The sequence below is a fragment of the Odontesthes bonariensis genome, chromosome 15, assembly GCF_027942865.1.
Source record: "Odontesthes bonariensis isolate fOdoBon6 chromosome 15, fOdoBon6.hap1, whole genome shotgun sequence".
Classification (NCBI taxonomy): Eukaryota; Metazoa; Chordata; class Actinopteri; order Atheriniformes; family Atherinopsidae; genus Odontesthes; species Odontesthes bonariensis.
This window is the reverse complement of record NC_134520.1, coordinates 20,141,381-20,157,405: the sequence shown is the minus strand read 5'-3', so window position 1 is coordinate 20,157,405 and position 16,025 is coordinate 20,141,381. Positions and strand designations below refer to the sequence as shown.

The 16,025-nt window shown below is 37.2% G+C and overlaps 1 protein-coding gene across 3 annotated transcripts in view; it reads right to left on the bottom strand.

Moving 5' to 3' along the window:
- The window catches only part of pex5la (peroxisomal biogenesis factor 5-like a), a 91,699-nt gene that overhangs the window by 33,861 nt on the left and 41,813 nt on the right, over positions 1-16,025 (bottom strand). For all 3 annotated transcript variants that reach the window (XM_075485431.1, XM_075485429.1, XM_075485430.1), the window contains 4 exons: positions 11,504-11,615; positions 3,782-3,991; positions 2,328-2,448; positions 150-243 (listed from right to left, as the gene is read on the bottom strand). In XM_075485431.1, coding sequence (XP_075341546.1) covers positions 150-243; positions 2,328-2,448; positions 3,782-3,991; positions 11,504-11,615 — 537 coding nt within the window. The remainder of the gene's footprint in view (positions 1-149; positions 244-2,327; positions 2,449-3,781; positions 3,992-11,503; positions 11,616-16,025) is intronic.

Here is a 16,025-nt window from a genome sequence, read left to right as displayed (position 1 = left end):
ACAATGGCTTTGCCATTAGTCAAAATGTTTGAAGTAACATGTTTCATATACATGAAGCTGTTTTTAAAACTGAAAAACTGCTTGAAATGCACAAAGAGAGCATCCAGTAATGTTGATTATTACCCGCTGTTGTTATACTGAGAACTTACTTGTGAGGCGAGGGCAGTCTCTGGCTCGACTTTGGTATTTTCTTCCAACTTGTTCTTATTTGATGATTCTGATTGGCTTTTACAGTCTATAGACCTAAAAGAGAAGGCATAAAGTTGTTGTAAAAGTTGTCAAACTTTTTAGCTGCAGATGCATTTAACATATAATATGAAATGATATGCAAAGAAATATTTTCTCTTTGAAATAATTGCTACCATGGCAATCAGTTTTTTTTACTTTTACCGTAGTTGAATAGAATTTACAGATTTGTTCCATATTTTCAAATAAGAATCAGAAAATTAAGAATTATAAATTACAAAAGTAAACTGGACTGACTTGTATAAAATGTCATTTTTAAAGAATTCCTATATAAAAAGACTGCTAAAATAAAGTTGCAAAAGTTAAATAAATTCACAAGTATATTAATTTATTATCCAAAAGTAAAAATGTTTAAGGTTAATGATCTGATTTAAACTGGCGACATGTCAGGGGTGTACCCTGCTTCTCGCCCGATGGCAGGTTGGCTCCAGCCCCACCCTGCGATGCTGGATAGGATGATAGATGAATGGATGGATGGATGTAAACTGATTTCTCTACTCTGATACAAGCAGTGGTAAAAGAACTTGTTCCGTAATTCTAGCTATTGTTTCTTAACTGACTTGTATCATTAAAGTATCAAAATAAAAACATTCATTAATATCCGTTTTTTTAAGTTCATAAAATTTTGATTAAAGGTAGGGTAGGAGATCCTGGATTTTGAGTCCAGCGAAGCTGCATTTTGAAAATACACAGGTAAAAAGTCCCAACCCTTTTCTTCACTTTCCCCCCGAAGGCATGCCTCTAGAGTACATGAACGCGCACGAGCACGAAGGTGCACGAGCGCTGTTCTGACAGCAAGCATCGATCGTTGCCGTATTTAGTATTTAGTATTTAGTATTTAGTTTATGCTAACTATACGTTTAATAATGCTAGGTGCTAGCCAAGCTGGCTCTAGTTTAGCTTCCTGCCAAGCTTCTGGACGCGTAATTCGTTCACGGAGCAGGGTACGCGCACAGGGGGAAGGAGGGGTAGGGAGGAGCAGATTGCAGTTTGATAGACGGCATCAGAATCCAATCATTGTGAACGGTCCGTTCACAATGATTGGATACTGTTTTTCCTAGATTGTACGTTCTAGAGGCCACTAAAACTTTTCATATTTGTGTCAAAACTTTTAATTAATTGGTTGCAATGGGGGTGTGAAGAGTATTTCAAGCAATATGTAAAAAAATGTTCCAGAAAAAGATCCCCTACCCCGCCTTTAAGGTTAATTTCTATAGAGATTTTATGGAGGTTCAGGGTTCATTTTTCAAAAGTTCACATGGTTATGTGTAGAGGTATTGGTTTCAAAAAGTTTGATTTTGTCACAGAATAATTTGAGACAACTGATTTAAGTTGTTATCCAAACTAATTAAATAAGTGTAAATGGTAATAGTTTTGTTGCAAAGAAGAACATAAATTGATCATAAATTGAGTAAAGTACAGAGGCTGGGTACACCAGTTTAGAGATCACCATTGAACCTAACATGCATGTTTTTGAATGGAGAACATGCAAACATCTGGACACAATTTTTTTAATGCATTAATGGAAACCATGATATAATCAACATTAAAATCAAAATTCTGGTTGTGTGACAAATGATGAGCCAGTACAATAAGTGATTATGTCAGCAGATTCTGTCAGTGTGTAGCACATCAAGCTGTCTCGACAGAAATGTTTCTCTTTGGATGAAGAATAAATAGATGAATAAAACTATTCTTGGTGTCTCTTTGTGTTTTTGTCTGTGATGTGCTGGTAGCGCACAACATTATATTTTAGCTTTTTCTTTTTTTTACACCCCTCAGAACTGAGGTAAGCCGAGTCTAAGGTTGGCTTATCCTCTACAAGCAGAAAACAAACATCATATAAATAGCACAAATTACAATGTAGGCTGTTAATAAAAGTATGATCATAATGACAAGGGGATAGTTATGATTATGGATATAAAGATGTAAACCGTAATTACAGGAGTATGTTCAGTCCCCCCCAAAAAATTTGGTAAATGCTGGGACTGGTTTTAAAATGTTAGTATGTTGCAGTTCTCATGAATGACTTTGCTATGACACTGATTTCTGATCAGAATAATACAAAGATCTGAACCTACCACAAAAGCTCATTGGATGAATTTTTTGAAGAACGCCGTCTCTCCAACTTCCATTTTCTGTTGCCATTTCTCTCTGGGTTGGGATTGAGTTCTTCCCAATTATCCAATGAGCCAATGGTAGCTGGTGACAATAATGAAATGATAAGAATGATAAATGATCAAATTAAAACATCATAAAAGCATAGCATCACTTTTTGATCAAATGAGCTGATCATAGAACTACAAGTGAAATAAAACCTGCCCCTCTCAATCTTTTAATTTGGAGAAATGCTAATTTGGTTTTGTTCATTTTGTTCATTTTCACCTCAGTGTACGAAGCAATCAATGCTGTTGATATCTTATAAAGCAAAACAAAGACGGTTGGTCACATTTCTAGCAGGTCTTCCTAATAAGAAAAAAACCCCACCAGTGGTCCAGTATAATCAATCTCACTGCCATGACATTAGACTCACTCTGCACTATTTAACCTTTTCATTGGGCAAATACAAAAGTAATTGGCCATTTCTTTGAAATGTCTTTTGAGATGATCGCTGTCATTACAGTAAATTAGTTTGATCCCTCTGTGGCCAATCTTGAGCATGTGCGAAGTCAGTTCTTCAGGGGATGATTACAGTTACAGAAGGTTGAGAAGATAAGAAGGTTGTGGTGAGGAGTGAGAGAATTACAGCTTTTGAGTGAAGTGACCAACGGCAGCATACAGCAATAAAGGTTATGCCACTTAATAGGTGCATGTAAGTAAACATCACAAAATAGATCAGATAAAGTTTATGTCCAATCCAATCCAACTTTATTTGTATAGCGCTTTAAAAACAACCCAGTTGGCCAGAGTGCTGTACACATGTAAAAAATACAAAGTGAAACATAAAAACCATAAAAATAAGATAAAAACAAAGTAAAACACTAAAAACAAACAATAAAAAATCATCACCTCAGACTGAATTAAAAAACCAATGGACTTAAAAACATTAAGTGAGTGAGCCTGCCTGATGGTGCAAAGTTAATTCATTCCACAGTTTTGGGCCAATGACTGAGAAAGCACGGTCCCCTCTAAGTTTTCTCTTTGTTTTACGGGTGACTAACAACAACTGATCTGTTGACCTGAGAGAATGTGAAGGAGCATACGGCTGAAACAGATCAGACAGATGCTGTGGGGCAAAGACATATAAAAACAAAAAGAAGAATTTTAAAATCAGCCGGTGAAGCGATGCCAGAACTGGAGTAATGTGCTCATGCTTTTTTATACCAGTTAGGACCCGAGCAGCAGCATTCTGAACCGGCTGTAGACGAGCAAGTGATTCTCAACTCAGCCCATAATAAAGTGCATTGTAGTCGTCTAAACGATTTGTGATAAAAGCATCAAATGTCAAAGCATTTTGTGGCCCATGACCACGTCATAGCTGTTTAACAATTTTTTTTTTACTGTGATTAACATATGTGGAAAATCTTAATCCTACCTGAGTCAATAGATGCCCTCTCTGTGGTTCTCATTCTTAGTCCAGTCCGTTCAACTTCCACCTGGATCAGTTCTGTGTCATCTGTTTTTTTCTTTTGTGAGTTGTTCTTCTCGCTGTTGCCCCTTGATAACGGACGACACTTCCTGTCCTTGCTGTTTCTCCTTTCGCCGGGTTCACTGAGATCTAGCAGGTCCAGTGTTGAAGACAGAACTGTGGAGAAACGACAGGGTAGCATTGCTCTTTTCATTGTGTTAATGATGAATATTTCTACACACCTGAGCAAAGGCAATGAAGAACATGACTTCAAATGCAAGAAAAGTGGAATGCATCCTGTGTTTTCCAGTGTCACCGGAAATTTGAGTCTAAAGTTTTAAATGTCACCGAATAGGTTTTTCTGTGGTTTGGAGGGAATGAAATAGGCTGTGCAGTGTTGTCAGCAGGATAGGCTATGTCACACATGGCTGCAACAGACAGTCGAATAACTGGAAACAAAACTTCAATGAAGACGACATGCCTGGGCACCTGTCGTGTGTATAAGGAAGCGCATCATTTTTTCTTTGCTGAATTTATTTATTTCTTTTCTCTTGGTTTCACACCTTCCATCAATTTTATCAGAGATCCCGACTTTAAAATGAAACTTGACAACTGATTGATTTAAAGCATTGGCATGTTTTATGATGAGGAATTTACTTTCAACCCATTTATTAGATCACACGAGAACACATAACGTACCTACTGTTGGTGAGTAACATAAACACAACTTTTGTTTGTTCATGTTATTGTGATATGCTTGTTCCTTTAGTTAGATTCTCGTGAGATCCATGCAAAAGATTGACATTTCTGACCAATCAGCTGCTTACTGGCAGATACTCTTCTGTTTAAAATGGAACACCTGTCAAAAATGGGTGCCTCCTACAGTGGTTTGCATAGACGGTAGCACCATGTGTTATATCACAACTGGAGAGAATTTCTTGAAAGAATAGCAAAGAATGATGCTGAAGGTTTTTGAGTTTATCAACAACTGGTGCCCCACTGACTTCATTAGCTCTGGTGTTTGCCTGTGATACACACCAATAGACAGATGCTTCATCCAGACCCATAACTGAAAGTTATTTTTAAATAATCTGCCTTTATTTTAATAGTTTGAATGGATTACTTCCCAGATTTTGTTGTGTAACCACCTGGTGTGCCATGTTAGCTGCATGTAGGAGTTTCATTGTTTTTACAATGTTTAGTGCCAGTGAAGTACAGTTCATTACATTTTATTTTTTGATCTTCTTAATATTGCCTTTTTGATAAGCATTGGTTAAATAAATGTTGCATTGCATGAAGTGTTGAATTGTAAAATTTTCATTGAATGGGCCACAAACTATTTGCATGCATTATTTGAGTGTAATTACATTGAGTTTATACTGTTCCTTTGATTTTTTTTGTACATCCATCCATTTTCTATAGCCATTTATTCCAGTTCAGGGTCACAGGGGTTGGTTATTGTTTTTTTTTTGTTCAAATTATACTTGCAACCATAACTATATTATCCTCCTTATTCAGAGGTTTTTCATATTACATCAAATTTATACCATTGTTGGTGGAAATGAAAATTTCTCCTTGTAATTGTGCGGAACAATGGGTTTCACTTATTGTGCTATGAGCTTTCATTCTGATCTACACAATTTCTGACATGGTGATTTGAGCTGTCAAGGGTACTTAAGATGCAGTTTTCCCTTTAGGGTGGACATATTGAAAAAATGCTGCTGCTCTTTTATAGCAAATCTAAATTAAGATCAGATCAGATTTATTGGTCATGCATACATGCATACACATGAAATTTGTCCTCTGCTTTCAACCCATCCAGGTTGGCACCTGTTGACACACACATGCACAGGGTCACACACTCATAGAGACAGATGCCATACACTGGAGTGGTGGGCAGCCATGCCCAGGGAGCATGGGGGTACAGTGCCTTGCTCAAGGGCACCTCGGCCGTGACAAGGAGGTGGACTGACACCCCTCCAGTTGTCAGTTTCACCAATCTTTTTGAGTGGTGAGAGTGGGAATCAAACCGCTAACCTTCCGGTTATTGGACGATCAACTCTAACCACTGAGCCACGGCCATACATATATTGCAAATATTAATTCTGAGAGGAAGATGGCAGTCCTTTGACCTCCAGGATGGTAAGTAATTTAGTCTCAGAATTCTTGAGCAGAAAAAATAATAAAGCTTTCTGTCAAGAGACTTTTAGACTAGTTTCACATCTTGTGTGTTAACTTTTTTTGTGGACATAGTTTGTTGTGGTGTTTCTCAATTAGGCTTGTTGTTCTGCTGATGGCTTAATGTCATATTTTTTAAAGATAAGTTTGTGATAAGTTAAGATACGGGAAAAGATAAGCTAGCCCGCTAACTTTCAGCAGTTTTTTTTTTTTTGTCGTTGGCTGTGGTGTCTTAGGACAGTGTGCCCAAGCGAATATTTGGCTAAATAACATCATTCAAACATAATTGGTTCCACAAATGTCCTTTTAATTGAAATTGAATTACATTCTCTACTAAATTAATTTAGATAATTTCTTGCCCTAAGGTGAACAACTCAAAGTAATGGTCTTGTTATTTTTGTTGTTGGGGTAGATGTGTGTTGGACACTTGTCAGAAAACATTGTAAACCAAACACATGTCATTGTACTTGGTGCCAAAACAAGCCAGGTTAATTAATTACAGAAGTATTTCCAAACCCTGGTTATTTGATGAAACTACAAAGCTTTTGCGCTCATCTCAAGGGACTTGGACTGTTTCTTTAGTTGTTCACAAGCTAAAAAATACAGTCACATGACTGCATAACTGGCATGCTGCTGTTTTATGACAACCAACTGAGAGCATTTGTTGACTGAAATCTTTGCGTAATTAGAGAGTATACTTGTCATCCATGCCTTGTGCTCTTTGGATGAAACGTACAATTACAAATCAAAGGCGAAACACTAATGAGGATGGTTTCCAGAAAAGTTTTCAGAATTAAAAGTCACAAAAGCTGCTGATGAAAAGGCAGTGATGTTAGGAATGTCTTGTTACTTTCTGTCTTCCTTGAAAGGTTGTGACTGGAAAAATATCACACAAACAAGTTTGTGGAAAATAATACATTTCTGTCTATTTGATCGAGTGTTATACTACAGGAGAATGATTGTAGGTTGTCACATTAAATGTATATGTGATCAGGAGGTCATATTATGATCGTAAAAGGTCTACATGCCAATATATAAATAAATCGCTAAACAAAAATTCTACTTCTGTAAGTTACAAGTGCTACATCTTTCAAGCTTCAGTGTACATTCAGTCAGTAATAAATGGCAAAAACGCTAACATAGATCACAGAAATTACAGGTGAAATTCCTGTGACAACTGAATCATTAAGCAAAAGGCCAATGTTGAGAAAAGATTATTTATTTCTCATATGAGTTTAGAGAATTTAATGCATTGTGTGGATGGTGATGATAGAATCTTCTTGAATACCGAAGCTTTAGCACACATAAGTAAATAACTATTGATTGATATCCTAAACATGGTTAGAAGGACACTACACTCTTGAGGAGAGCTTTCTGCTTAGAAATAACCACCCTGTTAAAATCCCAAATTATGCTAATCTAAAGGCTCATTATCTTATTTGGAGGATCCACTTGAATGGTTTTTAAATGATTTAATGTAAAAAATAAATAAAATAAAGCTTTTACTTATACACTGCATCTCTAACACTTGCCTGAAACCTTCCTTCAAGGCCCTCTGCTCTGATTGGTCATCTCATTGGTGAAAAATGAACTGGTGTGAGGCAGCTGCTTGTGCAGATGGGGGATGATAGAGATAAGGCCTTTTCATCAGAAAGACTTCCTAATGCTTTGTTTAAGTTGTGAAGGAGGTTTTTGTAAGCTTAACAAGTGGATTTGTTGCCTTAACCTGACTTAACTGTGAGCGAAATTTCAGAATAATTATAAAAAGGTTTAAATTACAAGTAAAAATGAAATAGCCTCAGTTTCTGTAAGACTTGAGACCCCATGGTTCTTACTGACAGCCCTGCAATGCAATACATGTATCATAGCATGCTAAGTTAACTTCTTGAGCTGACTTTGCAAAGTCTTTCTGGCAGAAAGCCCTCTGGCTACAGCCGTAAAGCCCATGATTTTTTTGAGGTTTGGCAAACTGGCCTGTAGGCAAGGCTTTATGTAAGTATGTTAGATGGTGTTAAGTGATGCAGATAAAGGAAAGGCAGCTGGGTCTGTCAGACAAGAGGTGTTTAGATCCCTGCCCTTTACAGTCCAACTTACTAAAAGGCAGTTTAATTAAAAAAAATAAAAATTCACCTGGTCCTTACCAGGTTTTAGAATTAGGTATATACAACTGTGTCATTAGTTCTTTGACAAAAACAAAGCCAAATTACAGAAGCAATATGTGAAAATCTAAGTATGCCACATGATTCAGTAGCTTGTAGAACCACCTTTATCAGCAATAACCTGAAGTAATTGTTTTCCATACTAATACTCTCAAATTGCTGTGGAGGAATTTTGGCCCTCTCTTCTTTACTTAGTTGTTTCAGTTTATTAAGGTTTGTGGGCATTAGTTTGTGCATAGCTCTCTTAAAGACATGCTATGCAACTTTTTCATGGTCATAAAATTGCTTGGCAATCATCAGGTTGCTTGGCTGACCCGTTCCGATGAAAACGGTGACATTTCCATCTCCATCTGGTGGCCCCAGCCCGAAACAGCGCTTGCAACTTTGCCTGTGGCGCCGCGTGCTTTGTTTAGCTCTGGAAGTCTGGCGACACACTAGAGCCGAGAACTACTGCTTCACGGCAGGTCGTAAAGGGCTCTGAGCCGAGCCAGGTAGGCTGATAGACACTGACACACCCCCTCTCCATTAGCTGTCGATGGCTAAATTGAATGCGGTTAGCTTCTAGAGTTGTAATATAGTTTGTAATAGATATCGTGATGGCAGAACCACGGCTACTTGCCCGTCTGACCGCTGAGTCACCCAGAGCCAGCGATTCAGCGGTCAGACGGGCAAGTAGCGAATCTATGCCAACTCGGAGCTTTTTAAGTTTCGATTCTGTCTCGTGACTTGACGAGCGAGCGCCCAGTCGACAGCTACATTAGGCAGCTACAGGCAGCTACAGGCTCGGTTAGCGTGGCTTCATGCATCTTGTACAGTCGTTGAAAAATAATCATTTAGTGATATAGGGAGGGCAAGATCATTCCATGTTGTTTACTTGTAGGTCTAAACTCAGCATTGCCTCACCTAATGCTACCACATTTGTCGCTGTGTAAATGCACACACTAGCTGTTGTGTCTGGCTTTCAGATAAAATGGCATTGAATTATTACGTGACAAAAATAAATGAATGAACTTGTAGCCGTAGACTGCTCTTTGATTTATCAAAATGAATTGATAAATGGGAAAAAAAAAAGGCGAGGCGCATAGCCACTAAACGGCAGAAAGGTTTTTTTTTTTTTTTAATAAGTGACTCAAGTGATTCAAGTGGTCCGTATAACTCGAATCCCCTCCTCGAAATGATCCAATCAGCCCGGATTGCCCAAAAGATTCGAGTTAAGCATCTCTACTTCTCCAACTCTCTGCCAGTGTCTTGAAAAATAAACCGTAAATTGCCTCTGGTGGGTTTACGACAGTCTGGCTAGACTGTCGCCTATTTTCTACGGAGCTCCCCATACAGCTTTGGGGTGTGTATTGCATGGTAAACAAACCCCGTATTACTGAGCCCTGCTTTGAAGTCTTGCAACATTTTGATGGCTGAAGTTTGGACTTTGTCCGGATCGTTACGACACCTGGATTCTTTTTTTCCCCATTTTTCTTCCATTTTTCTGTAGATTTCCTTGATCCCCTGTGCATGTGATCATTGTCCTGTTGCATGACCCAATTTTGGCCAAGCTTTAGCTGTCAGGCAGACAACCTCACATGTGACTCTTGAAAAATTTGTTATACAGAGGAGTTCATGGCTGACTCAGTTCTTGCAAGCTGTCCATAAAAAAACAAGCCAAACTCATCACATGTTCTGTTTGGTTTTCTCTAAATGTGGTGCTGTGCGGAATGACCAGACATCTCCTTTTTGGTCTGATCTGTCCAAATGGCATTGTTCTCGGCATCTTGTGGTTTTGTGGTTTGTTCAGATACAACTTTGCTCATCTTATGCTGCCATGTTCTTTTTAGAGAGAAGAAGCTTTCTCCTGCAACCCATCCAAATGATCCATGCCATAGACCATAGTTCGGTCTCTTTTTTTAAATTGTTCTGTCACATACTTTACCATTTAACACACTAACAGAGGCCTGTAGAGGCTGAGATGTAAGTCTTTGTATTTTTATGCAGTTTCTCTGAGAATTCCATAGTCTAACCTAAGGTGAACTTGTAGGGATGAGCACTCCTGGGAAGACTGAGAACCTTCTTGAATGCTTTCTACTTGGGAATAATGTTTGTCTCTGCATAACGATGGACTTCTAATAATTTGGGAGTGGTTTTATAATCCTTCCCAGATTGGTGAGCAGCAACAATTACCTATCCAATATGATTGCTGATATCTTTAGATAGACAGATAGATGTATAAATAGATAGAATGAGAGACAGATATAATTTTGTGTCTCATAACCAATTCTGTTGCACTGACAGCAGGAACAGCATGAGGCTTTGGGAAGACAGAAGGTTGTGAGCTTTGCACAAAATTTCTCCATATTTTTCTCGGCTGAATCAACACAGTCAGTGGCCAGTTTGGCGATGATGCGTCAGCTGTGCAGTCTAGTTCTGTAAATGATCATTTAGAAGATGGTTCAGCTCATTGATCAGGGTCCCATCCATGTGGAAACTAAGACGGCATTTGGCACCCGTTAAAGTCAGTGACTCGATTTAGCTCATTTGTGTTGCAGACTTAAAAGGTTATAGGGAATGCATACTGTAAAGACGTGTACCAAGATCATTTGAAAGTTCATTTAGAAGATTTAGATCACATAGTGTTGTGGCTTCTGCCGCTTCAAAAATTTAATGCCACCTTGCAAAAAAAAATGTATTCTGATTTATCTTATATTGGTACAATACTTTCAAAAAGTCACATTTCTGTGTGGATAGAAGCCTAAATATCTTAAAAAATGTGTGTCAAAACTTTGGTCAGTAATGTGACAGAAAATCACAACCACCGTGTTATTTCCTCTTTAAATCTTCTCTAAGTACGTTATACACAGAAAGCCAAAACGACATGGAAACCCACAATTACTCAGTAGCTTTAAAGCAGAAAGAAGGAAAAAGCCTTGTGGCATTGCATTGCCTCCTGATAGACTCACTTTTATAGGCTCATCATGTTTTATAATCTACTTCAGATATACAGCTATATCTTGTCAAGAAAGCATACAATATTGCCCAAAAATCCAATGAATGTGGTTAGAGAAAAACCTTAATATTCTTTGTTTATTTTGGATGTAAACATCTGTTGAAAACAACATGTGTTTTTCTACCAGTAACAGTGATGGGCATAAAGGTAATTTAACAGACACATAATACAGCCAAATTAAAGAAAAACATCCTGTCCAGGGTAGGTGTTGATGAAAATTTAGCAATTGGAGGCAGCATCCACGATATTATCCCTCATGCGTTAATAACACCCCTCTATATTCTGGAGCGTCATTCTACGTTTCTGTTCCGTATTTCTGTTTTCACATAAAACCTGGACTTTGCCATGTTATCATACCGGCTGTGTTGGATGTCACTGGGCGGGAAACCCCATCACACTTGGTTTCGCAGAGGAAATCATCGATTGAAGGGCTGAGAAGCGGCCGGCTTTCTTGTTGCTCGCTCACCAGCTGTAAGGACAAATGGATGAGACAGTTCAGGCTTTCACTCGGCATGGCTCTGTGAAACTCCCATCAAATCCTCTGCAAATACCCCACAGCTTTGTTAACTTAAAGTGAAGTTCTGCTTTTTGGTTATGTTTCACATGACAGTATTTACCCTGTACTAATAAATCCCTGTATCATAAAAGAGTGTCTTTTTTTTTTTTAAGAATGTGTGTCTTTTTTCCTTAATTGACAGCAGTATTACACAACAATGTAAAAATGTAGAAACAGTTTGGACAGTTTGTACTTGATTGTACATGAGTCAAACGAAACATTTCTACATTTAACAAAGATCTATAAACTCTCAACCACATTCAGTCATATACGGTTTATTATGAGTTGTGTTAGTGATGTTTTAAAAATTGCATGAAGTTGTTTTGCAGCATTAATATGTGATTAATTATCTCGTCCACACAGAGCTGGTGTTTGATGATTGTTTACAGGGAATCACATCTCTATGGTAACATGCAAACAACACACTGTTTTTGCATCACACATAAAAAAAACCTTTATATTTGTGTTTTTAAAAAAAAAATCACATTTATTACAGAAAAATTATTAAGTTACGGTAGACCAGCAACTTCACCAAGCAATACTCAATGAATATGGCCTAATAATAATTACTGAACTGTTACTGCTTAGCTTACCTTCCAAACCATGAAAATGTTAATTATTTTTGCCAGTGATGCACCAGTTTGGAGGTTTGCCAGTGCATCTGTAGAATAGGTCACATCCTGTTCATTATCGACACTCTGAAGCCTCAATATACTCCAGGTGCAGCTGGTAACAATTTGTCAGCCAATGCTTCATAATTTGGAGGTGAAAACCAGTTTTGTCCCATTAAAATGTGCAAGGCAATACTACCGTTGCCAGCCTAGCATGTGTGTATAAAACTGACTGAAAGGAAACATGACATTTCTTAATAAAGCTCTTCAGGCTACACTCGCAAGCAGAATTTTAATGAAGGTTTAAAAAGGTTTAATTACAAGACATGAAATGGGCTGCATGCAACCTGACATGTGTTTGAAAAAGTGCTTAATGGGCATTTCAATATGCAATTCATAACAAAAGTCCCCAACAAATATGTATAGAAGAAAAATATATACATATGTCTGTCTATCTGTCTATCTATCTATCTATCTATCTATCTATCTATCTATCTATCTATCTATCTATCTATCTAATATACATATCTATTGATATCTATCGATAGATATGTATATATATATGTATATAACTTTTGCAGCAGACAGGAATCCTTTGAAAAGGCACATAAATAGCACACAGCGGAGGGTCATTACTGTGTATGAATGCTGACCCAGCACAAGTAATTAGAGTGCACGAGGCTTTGTGCTCTTCTGGTGTCAAAGCAAGAATCTAATTCACAGGAAGTAACCTGATTTCACCCTCAGTTACTGCATATTTGCCACATTCTTAATTACAGTCACAATTGTTAGGGAGAGAATCTATGGATTTGTTTGTTTTTAAAGGTTGGGCTTATTGTGTGATTTACAAAGTTTGTATACTGCTTGTTTATCAGCTGATGCTGAGTCATTTACAGCTGTTAGTCATGTGAACGAAGTTCAAGCTTCATTTAATCTTGGCTTCAGAACTTTGTAAATAATGACCATTGAGCCGCTGGCTTTAATGGAGGAAATGACTCATCTCAAATAGCCTCTGCTGTTTTAATTGGACAACTTTTACTCAGTCAACTAAACACTATCTGATTAAAAAGCCAACTAAAACATGGGTGTGCTTGATAAATTCCCAGCCCTGACGGTGAGAGAAAAGAAACTCATGCAGAGAAAACAAAAACAGCCAGAATGAATATAGTGGTCTCACTTGCTCTACACTGCACTGTCTTCTGGATAAGAGTTATAGTGTTTTCATATTTTTGTGATAAAAATCTTCACAAAAGCTATCATCAACTGTCTTAGCAATCAAACATAATGAATAAATAATAATCAAGGCTTAATCTGTTATTGAACAGATTGGCAAAACAATTTAAAAATCATAATCACACTAAATTAGGCGCATCGTTCTTGTTTTTGTCTTTCAGACTGACAGGTGTTCTGGGAGATGAGACATTTGTCTGTTTTTGCCAATATTTGTCTCTGAGTTGAGAAAATGAGCTTATTATCTATCAGTTAGTCTTTTTAACAGAGGATTGATCTGCATCATTAAACAACAATTACCGTCTGTTTTAAGCTTTCTGTGTATCATGTAGCATGATCTATTATAATTGCTTGACCAATGTTGTATAATTTGAAGATGAGAAGGTATGTTGAGTTTTCAACACTTTAGTAAGTATTTAAATCAAGCAGGTATAATCTGTTGTATTCTAATTTATTTTTCTCTTAGAGATTTAACTTAAACCATGGCAGCCTTTGCATGACTGTTTGGAACAGCTCAGAGCTCCACTAATCTAACTTTCATGTGGAAAAAAAAATCTATTTTATTTGAAAGCTTATGAATTACTTCAATACGTAACTTCTCCAGATACTGTAGAAACAATAAACTAGCCTTTACTGCACTGAAACAACATTATTAATCTCCTCTTCTTTTTCTGTAAAGATGAATGGTTTCTAGCATCTTTGCCACTGTCACCAGATTCAGGATGATTTTGTTTATTCAAAGGATATTTTGACGTGACTTTCAGACATAAGAGATACCTGCCCAGCTTTTGTGTCAGACAATTTTCAGCGGGAAGTTTTTATTGCACTTAACTCCCAAGGTTTACGTTGCCACTCACTGTTGAAATAGCTGCTGATGGCTGAAAGCCTTTAAGTGCTGAAGCGGTTCTCCATTTAAGTCGTCTCTTCTCCTCTAGCAAGCATAGACAGAACATCTTATAGAACAAAGAACCGTTTTCCCCTGAGCTAATGATAATCCTGAATCTGTTATGAGAGTTGCTTCCTGCATTGTTATAATTGTTTTGTTGACATTTTGGATGAAGTGTGCGTTAATTTGCTTTACTCTTGGGTGTGTTAATTTCAATAAAATTGATTTGAATCATATGTAGCAATTTACAAACAGCCTCTTAGATGACTAATCTATCAAATGTCTACAACACACACATGGAAAAATCAGGGGGAATCAGAGGGAAAAAAAAATCTCTTAATAATTTAAATTACATTCATGAATGCACACGTTCACAGCAGTTAAGTGGATGATAACCAGAAAAACATCTGTTGGTGCATCACAATTTATTTGATTTCAATGCTTTCAAAAGCATCTTTTGCAGCCATCTATGAGTAACTGTCTAAATTGAGATGCATGCTTGAATCCTCTTTATGTGCTACAGTAGATGACCCTGATTTCTACACTCTGTTTATTCATTTGTGTCTGATTGACTGGAGGTCATTTCTGTCATGGACAGTGAGAGTATAGCACAATCCTAAAGTTATGCATTTATTCAATTTCAGATAGCATAAAGTTTTTACAAAATAATGAGTGGCTGACATAATGGCCAAGAGACCCACTGAGTCATATTCTGCCGAAAGGTGGCAATATGAGCGTTTTAATGAAACAAGAGGATTATTTTGATCAAGTTCAACCAATTGGTCCTTAATAGACACACGAAAGAAAAACATTAAGATAAGGTAATGCACCAGAGAGATGATGGTCCCCTGAGGTTAAAGCCAATTGACTTTGCTCTATTGCTTGACTTTTGACAAGTTTTTAGTAAAAGATTCCTACGGTATATTTATAATTCTGTAAAATGTGGTTTTTGTATTCATCTTCTAAATTTTCCTTCATGGAACATTTGATTGCAAACCTATTCAAAATTCTACATTCCCCAATGAGAGCCAAAGCCTCACTCTAGGTTTAGTGGTAAAAAACAAATGTTTGCATGTTAACACTCAACTAGGATTTATAGGGTTAGGGTTATTTAGGAATGTATTGGTTTACAATAAGGGCTAAAAACTGTGAGTGATTTAAAGTCTAATTTCCCATAATGCTCATGTTTCATTTTCACATCTGAGCATACATGCTGGCAGCCTCATGATAGTGTGATATAACCTTGGAAAGAAAGTTTGCGTAATCTTAATGTTTGAAATAACATAATCTTGCCTGCATAGGAAAAATTCTGAGAATTATTTGTCCATACCCGTCAGTATGACTCATAACCACGCTAACAGTCAACTCACATAGTAAGTATCAGTATTTTTTTCAGGTTTCTGGTTTAAAGGATAATTGTTGATCGCTGTTTGGAATGACAAGCCCCCTCTCATTTTCCTTCTATTTTTATCTGGATAATAGGGACAGAAGATCAACTATGTATGAGTGTCCACAACAATGCAAAACTTGAATTATAGTTTGACTTTTCACCCAGGACAGGAGCTTCCTGAGCTATTTGCCCATTACAATCATAGG